General features: G+C 40.6%; 1 protein-coding gene across 1 annotated transcript in view; it reads left to right on the top strand.

Moving 5' to 3' along the window:
- Positions 1–16,876, top strand: part of DNAH3 (dynein axonemal heavy chain 3) — a 234,557-nt gene that overhangs the window by 102,526 nt on the left and 115,155 nt on the right. Inside the window, exons 32-37 of the mRNA XM_043914480.1 lie at positions 1,392–1,483; positions 3,457–3,676; positions 4,264–4,398; positions 12,181–12,292; positions 13,889–14,130; positions 16,611–16,711. Coding sequence (XP_043770415.1) covers positions 1,392–1,483; positions 3,457–3,676; positions 4,264–4,398; positions 12,181–12,292; positions 13,889–14,130; positions 16,611–16,711 — 902 coding nt within the window. The remainder of the gene's footprint in view (positions 1–1,391; positions 1,484–3,456; positions 3,677–4,263; positions 4,399–12,180; positions 12,293–13,888; positions 14,131–16,610; positions 16,712–16,876) is intronic.

Genomic DNA, 16,876 nt, shown 5'->3' with positions numbered 1-16,876 from the left:
GCAAAGTGCCTGGGTCTCCACCTTTGGAGTATCTAGCACCCCAACTACATGAAGAAAGGGAGACTTCAAGACCCACTTCTTTATGGATTTTCTTTCAAATTATTGCTTCTTTCCTTCAAGTGAAAGATGCAAGAGAGACCTGGACAAAAACCCAAATTCACATTAGCACATGATGCTCCATCTGCTGGAAATGCATTCTGGTTAGTTCCTGGAATCTAATTCAAACATACCACCCCTCCTCCTCCCTGGGAATAGAAAAGAAGTCAAGGAAATGCGTAAGAGTGATCCCTTCTCTCTAGGTCAACATAGACCAGTGGACACCAAAGTAGAATTTCAAACCACATTTCTCATTTTATAATGCACAATTGTTTTAAGTCCCTCCTACATCCCTCCCAGCTAACAACCATGCTAGATCTGCATAAACAACATTCATGAGACAGTTTGGCCTAGTAGAAAGCACTCAGGGTTGGTGTCAGGAAGTCTGAATTCTAGTCTTGGCTCTACCTCTAACTGCATGACTTAGGCAAGTCTCTTCTCCTCTAAGTTACAAAGTCGCTTCAGTCATGTCTGACTCTTTGCAACCCTGTGGTCTATAGCCCACCAGGCTCCTCTGTCCATGGGATTCTCCAGGCAAGAATACTGGAGTGGGTTGCCATGGCCTCCTCCAGGGAATCTCCAGCCCCCCCACCCCAGGGATTGAACCCATGTCTCTTATGTCCCCTGCATTGGCAGGTGGGTTCTTTAACAGTAGCGTCACCTGGAAAGCCCCATTAATAACAATACCTGCTGTTTTCTGAGCCCTTACTATGTGCTACACACTTTTTTTTTAAGCACTTGACTTATATAATATTATTTGTCTCATGATAACTATGCAGAGGGCGTAGTTGTTAGACCGTTTTGAGGTGAAAGACCTGAGGTCTACAGGGGTTACCTAACTTACCTACAGTTGGTATGTAGCAGAACAAGGACTTGATTTTTTAAATCAAGATCTGTCTAACTTCAGGATTCTTCTGATATGTAATTACCCTGCATCCCTGAATGACTTCTGCTGTCTACATTGAATACCAGCAAGCTCCAAGAGTTGAATGAAACTATTGAAACTCCATTTGGCATAGGAGGATGAAGTGTTGCTAGGATACCAGCACCTAAGGCCTTCCACACAACCACTGAGGGACACAATGTATTTGAACAAGGCTAGTGGGGAGGTTCGTGGAGCTGTGGATCCATCTGGTAAAGACAGTCTCTCTGCACTGATTTGTCCTCCAGCCCTCCTTTCCTTAATTATCACTGGGTGGTCTGAATGATCATGTTATTTCTCTTTGCCTCTTTAGATGTGCCTTCCCCAGTTTTCACCTTACACATTTAGGTTCTGAATGGCATTTCTTTTCCAGGCCTTATTTCGGACAGTGGCCATGATGGTGCCAGATTATGCCCTCATTGGAGAAATCTCCCTCTACTCTATGGGATTTCTAGACTCCAGAAGGTACGTTATATTGGCTTTCCAGAGTGATGGAATGACTTTTTGTAGGGTGTATTCAACGTAAATTGTCCATTGGAAAACAGAAAAGAGAAACTTGAGGTATATGCTTTTACTCACAAGTTTTTCTGAATGCACATAGCCCTGGTCTTGGTCTTGACCCCTTCTCTGACTAGGAAATAGCCAAGATTCCCAAGAAAGAGCCCTCCACTCCCTTTATATATACCTGGACTACTTCTAAAGAAGACTCACTCATTTCTCCTCTATCCCTCACTGTTAACACACACACACACATTCCTAAATGACTGAAAGACATGAAATTATTTCAAGATTGAGTTGTTATTGACCAAGATTGAAGGGGAAAAATTAATATAATTTAGAATTAACTTCGTTATCAATATAATATTTATTTACTCCAATCAACTTGATTATCTCTCATTCAAGTATTACCCAGTTTTCTGAGATGCAGGCATACACAGGCATCAGTGTCTTTTTCACATATAACCAGAATTGTGAATATTCACTGTAAAATGGCTTTTATTGATCTATTTCAAATTTTACATTTGTCTTTTCACATTGCTTGGCCATAATCAATTGATTTTTTTGTTACCACAGATATTTCCACAAGGCCCAAAGTGTCTTTGTGGTCTGGAGGTCATTGCTGTTAATGCACGGGGCTATAGATGTTCTCAATGGAGTGTGTCATCCTTCCTAGGCTAAGAGGCTGCCTCGGTCATAAGAGGTTTAATTTATTGTCTTCTATAGGAGACTTGGCTTACATTGATTTGCCTGTTCAATTCATTTATTCAATTGGCAAACCTTCATTGAGCCACCTACCTCATGCCCTGCCCAGTCCTAGGTGCTAGTGAGCAACACAGTCTTTGCTTTAAAAGTAAATCAGTCTTGTTAGACAGGAGTCCTACAAGGAAAACACACATCAGTACATTAGTTAGGGTAAACCTGATCTCCAAATTCCAGTGGCTTAGCATAGTAAAAGTTTTATTTTTCACTCCCTGGAAATCCAAAATGGGTGTCTGTGATCGGGGGAGTTCTTCCCCAAGGAACCCAAGTAACATATCTCACAGCTATAACACATGAGCATGGAGAAGCTTATGGAGGAGGTTTTTATGGACCAGCCCTCAAAGTGGCATACTTCCACTTCATTCATATGCCACTGGCTAGGAGTCAGTGATGTGGCCACCCCTGTGGGGAAGGCTGGGAAATGTGGTCCCCTATGCCTTGTAGCTCAGTCGGTAAAGAATCTGCCTGCAGCGCAGGAGACCCGGGTTCGATTCCTGGGTTGGGAAGATCCCCTGGAGAAGGAAATGGCAACCCGCTCCAGTATCCTTGCCTGGAAAATCTCATGGACAGAGGAGCCTGGTGGGCTACAGTCCATGGCGTCACAAAGAGTCAGGCACACCTGAACGGCTAACACACACAACATACACACACATGTGCTCAGGAAGAATAAGACATGGTAGTGCACATGAGCACACATGTGTTATGTGCTGAGTATATTAATTTTTGAGTTGGTTTTCTTAAAAGATGGATATTGAAAAAAATTGTCATGTTACAGAAGTGCAAAATTGAGTGTCCCCATTGTGTCCCTTAGTAGTCCCACTCTACAGGCACTAACATTGTTAATCATTCATTGTAATCTTCCCAAATGTGTATATGTGTGGCATACACATACACTCATATATACACAAAAAAGTATAAACACATACAATTTCTTATACAGTACATATTAGTTATATATGTGCTTGCTATTTTTCATCCTACCTTTGAAAGAGAGTTATACTGCTTCCTTAGCTCATTATGGTAACTCTATGAAGAAATCTTCAAATGATAAGATTTTTCCATCATGTTCATGGGCAAGCCTGGCTTCTGAAGGGACAGGGCACAACACATTGGGAATGTCTGCTGAGCGGGACATGGTCCTTACTGGAGGGTCTGCAGACATGTCTTTGCCCTCCCAGTCTTGCTCAGAAGATTGTTGCAACCTACCGCCTGTGTTCAGAGCAACTCTCCTCCCAGCATCACTATGACTATGGCATGCGTGCTGTCAAGTCTGTGCTCACTGCTGCTGGCAACCTGAAACTCAAGTACCCAGAGGAGAATGAGAGTGTCCTGCTGCTCCGGGCCTTGCTTGATGTCAACCTGGCCAAGTTCTTGGCTCAAGATGTCCCTCTGTTTCAGGTATGCAATGGTTTGGGACCTTGACTAAACACTGAGATTCTACTTCCCAAGATGAAAAAAATTTTCTTGCACTCCTTACAGCCTTTCCATTCTCTGGCCAGCATCCCTATTGCCAGATACCCTCCCCCAAATATTAAGTAATAATGGTAATAGCAATATCCCTAATTCTTGATTTTTAATAAAAATAGTTTCACTGATAGGATAATATTTGCTGTTGAGGGTGAGTAGTTAGTTGTTTATATCAAATATAATTAGTTTTGTAACTATTTTAACACCTATCTTCCTTACTAGACTGTAAGCTCTTAAAGACAGAAATCATGGCTATTTTGTTCACTCCTAGTGTAATGACTGAAATAGCACAGACATTAGCTATTTGCTGACTTTTTAAATTATTGGGAAGAAACATCATGTTTAACAAATATTGTCGGAATTTGTAATTGTGGATAAGGTACATGATTTTGGTACAGGAAAACTGAGGTTTGCAATTTTCCAAGGATTCCTGCTATTTGTAGATTCCATTTTAAAACAATGTTGAGGTTATATATCTGATAATTCATCCTTTTCACATCTTGAATTTCTGTTAACAGGGAATTATATCAGATTTGTTTCCTGGAGTTATTCTTCCACAGCCAGACTATGAAGTTTTTATGGAAGTACTAAATGCGAACATCAAAAAGATGAAACTTCAGCCAGTACCTTGGTTTATTGGGAAAATTATCCAGGTTGGTTCCATGTACCTATGTGGAAATGTACCTGTTTATTGTTTGCTGAGGTCAGAAATCAGAAAGAACTATGGTAGATTAGAACTGAACTGATTGTAATTGGAAATGCCTCATTAGAGCTTGAGGTAGAAATGAAGACACTTAATAATCCATTGTACCTTCAATTTTCATTTCCAGGAGTTGATATTTAAAATCCAATATTTTTCCTATCACCATCTTCCCTGGTTTCTTTTTTTTTAATTTAGGGATGAAATAGAACCTTTCTGGGCATTGTGGTTTGAATTAGTCAAAGCAGTGGTTCCCAATGTTAGAATGTGAGCGTGAAAGTCGCTCACTTGTGTCTGACTCTTTGCAACCCCATGGACTATACAGTCCATGGAATTCTCCAGGCCAGAATACTGGAGTGGGTAGCCTATCCCTTCTCCAGGGGAGCTTCCCAACCCAGGAATCAAACCGGGGTCTTCTGCATTGCAGGCAGATTCTTTACAAACTGAGCTATGAGGGAAGCACCCTCCCAATGACAGAAATTCAATTTAAACTGTCTTAGTCAATAAAAGGGAATTTACTCACCTAACTTGAAAAAGTCCAGAAATATGTTGGCCTCAGGCATAGTGGGATACAGATTTTATTTAGATAATGTCATCAGGAATCCATCTCTCTTCATGTCTGGATTCTGCTTCTCTCTACATGAAAAACTCATTCTCAGTTAGGCCCCCAGTAACCTCAGACTTAAATTGTCTCATGTTCAAGTCCAGAAGGAAAAAGAACATCACTCTCAGAGTGTCCTCAGCAAAAAGTCTCAAAATTTGCTTTGAATGGTGTTGATAAAGTCACACGACCATCCCTGAACCAATTACAAAGATAAGAAGGAGACAATAAAACCCCACCTCTGCCAGAAGTGGAGATGGAGTCAGGAGTCAGAGCTACCCAAGTCAAGTCATATGGACTGAAACATAAAGTGGTGGTTCCTCAGGGAAAATCAAGGTGCTGTTATTAATACATGAAAGAAACGTCTCTACAGTCTCAATCCTGGAGAACCTTAGTGAAACTTCACCTAATTTCAGGTTTCCTTCCCTATGATCGCTTTCTATGTAAAACTACCTTAAAGATATAAACTGAATAATGTAAGTCTCAAATGCACTTTTTCTGCAGAATCATAGGACAGAATTACAAGGGACCTTAAATGCCATCTGGCGTTTGGCCCCATAAGAACACTGGCATCCAGAGAGGGAACAGATTTGGATTCATATAGACCTAGTTTCAAATCTCACCCCCTTCTGTTTTTTGCTGTGAGATTTTAGGCAAGTTAGTTCACCATTCTGAGCCCATTTCCTCATCTATAAAATAAAGACAGTAAAACCTTTCCCACAGAGTAATACTGAGACAAGAAATATGTAAATTGCCAGATATAGTGCCTGATTACTGTATCACTGTCAACCCCGCCATTTCCACAGACACGCGAAGCATCATCATTTCACAAAATCATGTTGTTATTTAGAATCAAAGATCAAGGTTAGGACCCAGGTCTCCAGATTCCAAATCAGAATAAAATTTCTAGGAATAAAAATTTTTCCCAGGGCTTTCTTGGTGGCTCAGTGGTAAAGAATCCACCTGTCAACGCAGGAGACACAGATTCAATCCCTGATCCAGGAAGATCCCACATGCTGCAGGGCAGTTAAGCCCATGAACAGTAACTATTGAGCTTGTGTTCTAGGACCCAGGAGCCAAAACTACTGAGCCCATGTGCCGCAACTACTGAAGCCCACAAGCTCTAGAGCCTATGCTCCTCAATAACAAAAGTCATTGCAATGAGCAGCCCACACACCACAACTAGAGAGTAGCCCCTGCTTGCCACAACTAGAGAAAAGCCCATGCAGCAACAAAGACCCAGCACAGCCAAAAATAAATTAATTAATTTTTTAAAATTACTAAAAAAATTCTCTTTAAGAATAATATTTTCCCCTACTATGTCATCAAGTGTGGTAGTTTTGACACAATTCATTTAACCCAATATTGAATCCCAAATATTCACTGGGATTTTATAGATGCACCATATATCAGTTCAGTTCAGTGAGTTCAGTCACTCAGTTGTGTCCAACTCTTTGCAAACCCATGGACCGCAGCACTTCAGGCTTCCCTGTCCATCACCAACTCTTGGAGCTCACTCAAACTTATGTCCATCAAGTCAGTGATGCCATCCAACATCTATCCCCTGTCATCCCCTTCTCCTCCTGCCTTCCATCATCAGGGTCTTTTCAAATGAGTCAGTTCTTTGCAACAGGTGGCCAAAGTATTGGAGTTTCAGCTTCAGCATCAATCCTTCCAATAAATATTCAGGACTGATTTCTTTAGGATGGATGGTTGGATCTCCTTGAAGTCCAAGGGACTGTCAAGAGTCTTCTCCAACACCACGGTTCCAAAGCATCAATTCTTTGGTGCTCAGCTTTCTTTATAGTCCAACTCTCACATCCATACATGACTACTGTAAAAACCATAGCTGTGACTAGACAGACCTTTGTTGGCAAAGTAATATTAACACCACCTTTTTAATATGCTGTCAAAGTTGGTCATAACTTTTCTTTCAAGGAGCAAGTGTCTTTTAATTTCATGGCTACAGTCACCATCTGCAGTGATTTTGGAGCCCAAGAAAATAAAGTCTCTCACTGTTCCCATTGTTTCCCCATCTCTTTGCCAGGAAGTGATGGGACTGGATGCCATGATCTTAGTTTTCTGAATGTTGAGTTTTAAGCCAACTTTTTCACTCTCCTCTTTCACTTTCATCAAGAGGCTCTTCAGTTCCTCTTCATTTTCTGCCATAAGGGTGGGGTCATCTGCATATCTGAGGTTATTGTTATTTCTTCCAGCAACCTTGATTCCAGCTTGTGCTTCATCCAGCCCAGCTGGATGATATACTCTGCATATAACTGAAATAAGCAGGGTGACAATATACAGCCTTGAAGTACTCCTTTCCCGAATTGGAACCAGTTTGTTGTTCCATGTCCAGTTCTGACTGTTGCTTCTAGACCTGCATGCACATTTCTCAGGAGGCAGGTCAGGTGGTCTGGTATTCCTATCTCATTAAGAATTTTCCACAGTTTACTGTGATCCACATAGTCAAAGGCTTTGGTGTAGTTTTGGCATAGTCAATAAAGCAGAAGTAGATGTTTTTCTGGAACTCTCTTGCTTTTTCGATGACCCAACAGATGTTGGCTATTTGATCTCTGGCTCCTCTGCCTTTTCTAAAACCAGCTTGAACATATGCAAGTTCACGGTTCACGTACTGTTGAAGCCTGGCTTGGTGAATATTGAGAATTACTTTGCTAGCGTGTGAGATGAGTGCAATTTGAGCAGTAGTTTGAACATTCTTTGGCATTGCACTTCTTTGGGATTGGAATGACAACTGACCTTTACCAGTACTGTGGCCACTGCTGAGTTTTCCAAATTTGCTGGCATATTGAGTAGCATTTTCACAGCATCATCATTTAAGATTTGAAATAGCTCAACTAGAATTCCATCACCTTCACTAGCTTTGTTCCTAGTGATACTTCCTAAGGCCCACTTGACTTCGCATTCCAGGATATCTGGCTCTAGGTAAGTTATCACACCATCGTGGTTATCTGGGTCATGAAGATCTTGTTTGTATAGTTTTTCTGTGTACTCTTGCCACCTCTTCTTAATATCTTCTGCTTCTGTTAGGTCCATACCATTTCTGTCCTTTACTGAGCCCATCTTTGCATGAAATGTTCCCTTGGTATCTCTAATTTTCTTGAAGAGATCTCTAGTCTTTCCCATTCTATTGTTTTCCTCTATTTCTTTGCATTAATCACTGAGGAAGGCTTTCTTATCACTTCCTGCTATTCTCTGGAACTCTGCATTCGAATGGGTGTAACTTTCTTTTTCTCCTTTGCGTTTCACGTCTTTTCTTTTTTCAGCTGTTTGTAAGACCTCCTCAGACAACCATTTTGCCTTTTTGCATTTCTATTTCTTGGGGATGGTCTTGATCACTGCCTCCTGTACAATATCATGAACCTCTGTCCATAGTTCTTCAGGCACTCTATAAGATCTAATCCCTTGAATCTATTTGTCACTTCCACTGTATAATCATAAGGGATTGGATTTAGGTCGTATCTGAATGGTCTAGTGGTTTTCCCTGCTTTCTTCAATTTAAGTCTGAATTTGGCAATAAGGAGTTCATGATCTGAGCCACAATCATCTCCCAGTCTTGTTTTTGCTGACTGTATAGAGTTTCTCCATCTTTGGCTGTAAAGAATATAATCAGTCTGATTTCGGTATTGATCATCTGGTGATGTCCCTGTGAAGAGTCTTCTCTTGTGTTGTTGGAAGAGGGTGTTTGCTATGACCAGTGTGTTCTCTTGGCAAAACTCTATTAGCCTTTGCCCTGCTTCATTCTGTACTCCAAGGCCAAATTCCTGTTATTGAAGGTGTTTCCTGACTTTCTACTTTTTCATTCCAGCCCCCTATAATGAAAAGGACATCTTTTTGGGTGTTAGTTCTAAAAGGTCTTGTAGGTCTTCATAGAAACATTCAACTTCAGCTTCTTCGGCATTATTGCTCAGGGCATAAACTTGGATTACTGTGATATTGAAAGATTTGCCTTGGAAATGAACAAAGCTCATTCTGTCATTTTTGAGATTGCATCCAAATACTGCATTTCAGACTCTTTTGTTGACTATGATGGCTACTCCATTTCTTCTAAGGATTCTTGCCCACAGCAGTAGATATAATGGCCATCTGAGTTACATTCATCCATTCCAGTCCATTTTAGTTTGCTGATTCCTAAAATGTTGATGTTTACTCTTGCCATCTCCTGTTTGACCACTTCCAATTTGTCTTGATTCATAGGCTTACCATTCCAGGTTCCTACACAATATTGCTTTTCACAGCATCGGACTTTACTTCCATCACCAGTCACATCAACAACTGGGTGTTGTTTTTGCTTTGGCTCCATCTCTTTATTCCTTCTGGAGTTATTTCTCCACTGATCTCCAGTAGCATTTTGGGCACCCAGCAACCTAGGGAGTTCATCTTTCAGTGTCCTATCTTTTTGCCTTTTCACACTGTTCATGGGGTTCTCAAGGCAAGAATACTGAAGTGGTTTGTCATTCCCTTCTCCAGTGGACCATATGTTGTCAGAACTCTCCACCATGACCTGTCCATCTTCGGTGGTCCTACATGGCTTGACTCATTTCATTCAGTTTCATTCAGTTCGACAAGGCTGTGGTCCGTGGGATCATGTTGGTTAGTTTTTTGTGTTTTTCATTTTGTCTGCCCTCTGATGGAAAAAGATAAGAGGCTTATGGAAGCTTTCTGATGGGAGAGACTGACTGAGGGGGAAACTGGATCTTGTTCTGATGGGTAGGGCCATACTCAGTAAACCTTTAATCCAATTTTCTGATGATGAATGGGGCTGTGCTCCCTCCCTCTTGTTTGCCCTGAGGCCAAACTATGGTAATGAAGATAATGGCACTATTTATAGATTATTTTTTAACTAAACATGAGTCTTTATTTTCAATATTTTATTATGAATATTTTAAACATGCAGAAAAATTGAAAGTATTTTGCTGAGAATACCTATGTACCCACCTGAGATTTTATATTGAACATTTTATAACACTTGCTTTATCACTTATCTGTACATCCATAATCCACTTATCTTACTTTTTATGTATTTCAAAGTAATTGAAATACAGGTAAACTGACCTACAGGTAAACTTTTATATAGTTTAAATATTGTAGTACCAGTTTTCAAAAACAAAACATATGGGGAGATCCCTGGTGATCTAGTAGTTAAAAATTCACCTTCCAATACAGGGGACTCAGGTCGAATCCCTGGGTGGGAAACTAAAATCCTACATGCTACAGGGCACCTAAGCCTGTGCTTCACAATGCATAATGCAATGAAGACCCAGCACAGCCAAAAATATATGTATGGAGTTACCATCCCTTCTGTTATATTGATACCTTAATAATTCATTTTGGGCTTCGCTGACAGCTCAGTTGCTAAAGAATCCACCTGTAATGTGGGAGACCCTGGTTCAATTCCTGGGTCGGGAAGATCCTCTGGAGAAGGGATAGGCTACCCACTCCAGTATTCTTGGGCTTCCCTGGTGGCTCTTCTGGTAAAGAATCTGCCTGCAATATGGGAGACCTGGGTTTGATCCTTGGGTTGGGAAGCTCCCCTGGAGAAGGGAAGAGCTACCCACTCCAGTATTCTGGCCTGGAGAATCCCACAGGAATCCCTCCTGTATAGTCCATGGGGTTGCAAAGAGTAGGACATGACTGAGAGGTTTTCACTTTCAGTAATCCATTTAAAAATGTGTGAGGAGGAAGGTGAGAGGCTATTGAAGCATAAGTGCCTTTCTTCTTTCTAATGCACAGTCAACTCACTTATCTTTATTCTATCTGAAATGTCTTTCCTACTTGAATGTAAACCTTACTGGATGGTTGAGGATTTTTTTGTTTTATCCTCTGTGCCTATAGCATCTAGAAGAGTGTCTGGCACATAGTAGGTGTTTAACAAATATTTGCTGACTCGCTTTTATCAGTACCTGTACCACCCCTATTGTCTTCATTTAGACCCTCTGTATAACTCACTTCCAAGGTGAAAAATGTGTGTTAGTTGTTCAGTCATGTCTGACTCTTTGCAACCATATGGACTGTAGCCCCGCAGTCTCCTCTATCCATGGGATTTTCCAGGCAAGAATACTGGAGTGGATTGCCATTTCCTCCTCCAGGGAAGGTGAAAAATAATGAGAACATAATCTTTAAAATAAAAAGCTTCACGTACTCCCTTTTTCTGAGAGATTCACAGTTTAGAAGGAGAGAGAAAACATGTCACATTAATATAAATGACCAAAGCATTTCCATTTCGATTATCATAGACTACTCGTCACAGACAGACAAAACAATTAGAAAATTCAAAAAATGAGCTTCCACTTCGCTCTTGATTCTCAAGGGTAAGGGCTAAAATTACATGGAAGGTCATTTGTATTTAACAGCATCTCTCCTGGCTCATAAAATACATTTTAATCTATTGAGAATTCAAATTAAGTCAGAATAGCATTTAGGCCTTGAGAAAGGAAATTTCCAATAGAAATACAATTTGCTAAAATGACCACTGTTTCCTTTTCCTCTTTAAAAGCAAGTAGAAATGGTGTAATGAAAAGATTAGCAGCATTGAAATCAGAGGCCCCGGGCTCAAATCCTGGTCCTACCACTGATGAGCTTGGGCAAGTTAGTTAACCTCTCTTAGGCTCAGTGTTTCCACCATTTGAAAGTAGTTAATGATGCCTGGTGGCTCACTTGGTAAAGAATCCGTCTGCAATGCAGGAGACCTGGGTTCAATCCCCGGGTTGGGAAGATACCCTGGAGGAGGGCATGGCAACCCACTCCAGTAATCTTGCCTGGAGAATCCTCATGTACAGAGGAGCCTGGTGGGCTGCATTCCACGGGGTCACAAAGAGTCAGACACGACTGAGTGACTAAGCACAGCACACACAGCACAAGATGATGCCTGAGTGGATTAAATGAAATGACTTAGGTGAATCATTTCATGTTTAGCACATGGAGAGGTGCAGAGTAAATAGTATTTCTCATCCCTTAAATAATCTGAAATGCACACATATATTATTATTCATCCAAAAGATATTTAAACAATAGATGGAAAAAAAGACTGTAGACCTCATTCCTTGTTGACTTCTGACTAATTGCAATTCTGGGAAGTTTGCAATGATTAACTTCTTACGTGATGTTTCCTCCCAGATCTATGAGATGATGCTGGTAAGACATGGCTATATGATTGTTGGAGATCCCATGGGTGGCAAGACCTGTGCTTATAAAGTGTTGGCTGCAGCTCTGGGTGATTTATACGAAGGTAAAACTCACATCCCTGACTTCCAGGGAGAACAGGTGTCCCCACTTAGTTGACTGGTTCCATAGAAATTGATGCTAGGTTGTTAGCTTTGCCATCCCTGGATTGTGACATTAGAGTCACAATCTAGCAGAAATAGAACATGGCACACAGGGGTCTGTAGGCAGAAAATAAAGAGAGGGAGAGCATCTAACAGGGGGTTTTATGTGCATCATAAGGCTGGAGAAATTTTCTCAAATACTGAACTGTGGTTTCTCCAAAAGCTTCCCAGTGAGAGGGAAACTCCTGCCACTTGCCTAAACAAAACTGTTCTAAAAACATCACTGCATGGTTTCTGTTTTCTTTCCACCCCTTCTTTGCCTCTCTTTCTTTGTCTTCCCTTTCCCTTTCTTTCTTCCTCCCATTCTCCCTCCCTCCTATCCCCTCTGCTTCCCTCCCTCCCTCCTCCTTTCCTTCTACCCTTCCTTTCTTTTAATGTAGAATATAAGGCCTCAGACTTTTGAATCAGACACAGACCTTGGGCAAGTTACTAAACCTCTCTTTGCCTCTGTTTTCCCAGAGGCATCATTGTGATAATGGGATCATTGTGATAATTAAATGAGATTATACAGGGAAATAACCTAGCACAGTGTCTACTCAACAAATAAAAGCTATGTCTATTGCCAGAGAAACAGTTTGGAGGTTTTTCCTTTTATAAAACACAATGCTGTGATTTTGAAAAGCGGTGCCTTGCTCTGCCTGTATTTACACAATCCCTTCCAGTATGCTTTGTTTTGATATTTTTTGTAATAACATTGAGTTACTGTTGGATTTTTGAGATTTTTGTTTTCAGCACTGACTTGACATTAAAAACTAATTTGGGCATTTCAAACTTAAATAGTAATTTAGGTGTTGAGTATAGTTTAGGAAACTAAATGAAGAGGAAGGAGGCTACCCCATTGTCTTTGCCTCAGGATTCTGCAGGAACAATTCTCTATTTAGTTCTTGGTTCATGCACTCCAGCTTTTCCTTACTTTGAAGGATCATGTAAAAGTGTGGTTATTTTCTGTTATTAAATACATGTGATGTACCATCCATCAGCCTGTGTATTCCAGTTAGGTCCTGGTGCTCTATTCTTAGGGAACACTTATTGAGCAACGAAAGAATAGGTTTCAGGGCTTAGCTCGCCCTTCGGATAGAGAAAAAGGAAAGTAACCATCTTTTACTGTCCATTGTTTCCTCAACTCAAGTCAAAGCCAAGGTTCTAGGGTAGCCATGAAAGCCAGATACATAAAGAGACCTGATTATATGGCATCTCTCTCCTTTACTGCCTGAGTTATTTTAGACCCAGACTTTATTTAGATCTGACTGGCTCATTTGACTTGTTTGAAATGAGCGTCAGAAGACAATATGTTAAGAAACTAATAGCTATAATAGCCTAACAATTTAAGGCATTGCCTATCCAGTTATCCCGATTTTTATACAGACAGTATAAATTTTATAAGGACTCTCCTTGGATGGCACGCTGATAAATTTGTTTGACCTTTTAGATGGCATTGACTCTTGTCTAATGTTCTGGTCTCACCAGAAACTGTAACTTGTGTTAACCTTCTTGTCCAGCCAACCAGATGGAAGAGTTTGCTGTGGAGTATAAGATCATTAATCCCAAAGCTATCACCATGGGGCAACTGTATGGGTGCTTTGACCAAGTGAGCCATGAATGGACAGATGGTGTCCTTGCCAATGCTTTCCGAGAGCAAGCATCTTCTTTGTCTGATGACCGCAAATGGATTATATTTGATGGGCCAGTGGATGCTGTTTGGATTGAAAATATGAACACTGTTCTGGATGACAATAAAAAGGTACCTGTCTGATATCACTTTTACATGGTTGGGGAATAAACTCTTTTACTGAAGTGAGTGATTGATCAAGACTATATAATGTATACACTTATTTACACTGAGAATAAATGCCACATAAGAAAGTAACAGTTATCAATTCATGAATTATACTGTTGTTTGTACTTGTAGTGGGTAAGTTGTGTTTTGAGATACTGTTGTATAATGGTTAAAAGCCTTGGTTCTGGCATTAAATTGGACTACTGGCTCTACAATTGAGGAAGTTGGGCAAATCACTTAACTTCTCTGAACCAATTTCTTCATTTGTAAAAAAAGGTAGTAATAAAATACGGGTGTTGATAATTAAGTAAGATAGTCCATACAAAGTCCGTGATACATGGGATATATTTTGGGTATCCATTGCTGTATAATTAAAGATGCAAACTATCTTAATACTTAGTGGCTTAGCTTTGCTCATGATACTGTGGATTATAAATTTTGAAAAGGCTCAAAAGGGCTAGGCTAATCCTCATGACATCATCTGGGGTGGCTAGGGCTAGAGCAGCCACATCCATGGTAGCTTCTTCACTCAGTTTTTGGGGCTCTTTCCTCCTTGACTTGTCTCTCTCTCCATGACTCTCTGTCTCTGTCTCTCTTTCTCTTAAATAGCATCTTACCCTCCAGGCCTGTCCACATGACTTGGTCTTATCATTTGGTGGTCTTGCAGTAGTGGCACTCCTTACCTGGTGGTTGATTTGGAAGAGGCAGGAAATTAAAATCTCTGCTTGGAACTGGCACAACATTACTTTCTCTGAATTTTGTTAAGTCAAAGAAGTCACAGAACCTTTCCAGATTCAAGGAAGTAGAGAAATAGATGCCACCTCTTGATGGAGGTGGGGGAGATCACACTGCAAAAGTACACGTGGGTTAGGAGACATCACAGCTGTCTTTGGAAGATACATTCTGCCTACTGCAGTAAGCGTAGTGGCAAAGAGCTTACTCTCTGGAGCTGGACAGCCTGGGTTCAGATCCTATCTTACCACTCAGCAGTCATGTAACCTCAAGAAAACTATACCTATACCTCAGTGCATCATCTGTAAAATGAGGATAATAGTGTTTGTGTTGTGTCTGTGTTATAATATTGTTAGCAAGATTAGATAAATTAATATTTACAAACTGCTTATAATAGTGCCTGGCATAGAGCAAGTACTATATAAGGGTTAAAATAAAAAAATAATATTTATCACCATTTCAAGGAAGAGTTCTTACATTGACTGTATTTCCTTATCAAATCAAAATATATTTTCCAGCAGCATTTACATTTTGCAAGACTAAAAATGAGTCATGCTCAACAATGGAAAGCCTAATTATCCAAATTACACACATACACTAATAATAGCATGTTCATAATTTTGATTATATAACATATAAATGTAGAAGTGCATTTTATTCCATGATATGGACTATATTATATAAACTAATTGTACACATGTATGGGTTGGTCTTGAGATCAGAAGTATAAAGAGTCAGTGAAATTCCTGATGGCTCTTCTCGGCTCGGAATGAAATCAAACTACTGTCACAGCTTTGGGTCTATTTTACTTTTCTTGATATTCAGAGATGACACTGATAGTGGTGTTAGTCCCATAACAGCTATGACCTTTCTGGGGTTTGCAAGTAATGACCTGATTACAGACATATTTGATGTGGGTCAGGTAATTTGCAAGAAGCTCTTTAAACCCCAACTTAGGAGGAAAAGCATGGAGCAATGGAATTTCTTCTTTTGCCCTGAGAGACCAAAGCCTCAAGCCATCTTAAGAGTTAAACATCTCACTTTAACCCATGTTGGGAAATGAGAAGCAGTGCCACAGACTTAGTGTTATATACTCAGAGGCTGTCCTGTATATTTGCACTACTTTCTGTGGGGATATACCTGCTAAACACTAGGGCTTCTAATCTTTCCATTTCAAAAATGATATGGAGGTATTCTTGTCACTCTAACCCTGGACCAGACCCTGAGGGATTCCAGAAGGAGTCTTTGTGGAAAACTTGAGAAAATAAAATAGGATGCCAGTGTGCAGTTAAGTTCTGTGTTCAACACTGAGGAAGGAACCATGAGACTAGCTGTAATCTGATAATTTCTAGATTCTTCATCTAAGGCTTCCATTCAGTGGTTCTCTGACTTTCCTAATTAACATTACATCTCACCAGACGTGACATTCTCCAACCCTCTTCTACTTTGTCTCCAAAGCATTTTCATCCTTGTATAGCCTATATATTTTGCTTATCATCTGTTTCCTCCCGGCAGAATGCAGACCTCAAGAGGACAGGAATTTTTTTGCTTGTTTTATTCGGTGCAGCTAGCATCGTGCCTGGCACAGAGTAGGTGCTCAAGGAACATTTGTTGAATGAATTCAAGCCATCTCTGTCTCCACTGAGGCCTTTTACTTGCAGACAGAATCCAGCCCACTTGCTGCCCTCTACCCCTCTGCTTTGTACTTTCAGCTGTGTTTAATGAGTGGAGAGATTATCCAGATGAGCCCCAAGATGAGTCTGATCTTCGAGCCAGCTGACCTGGAACAGGCCTCCCCAGCCACTGTGAGCAGGTGAGTCAGCTTGCATGGGCCCCCTGAGGGAAGGCGAAGCCTCACTAACCCTAAGCAGGAGGAAAAGCTCTAAAAATCCACAAATATGATTAAATTCTAGCAGATCACCTATATTACCTTTTGCCAGACTTCGTCATAAAATCAGTCCTCAATCCACACTGCTGG

The sequence above is a fragment of the Cervus elaphus genome, chromosome 10, assembly GCF_910594005.1.
Source record: "Cervus elaphus chromosome 10, mCerEla1.1, whole genome shotgun sequence".
NCBI classification, from domain to species: Eukaryota; Metazoa; Chordata; class Mammalia; order Artiodactyla; family Cervidae; genus Cervus; species Cervus elaphus.
This window is presented reverse-complemented; position numbering and strand designations above follow the sequence as displayed.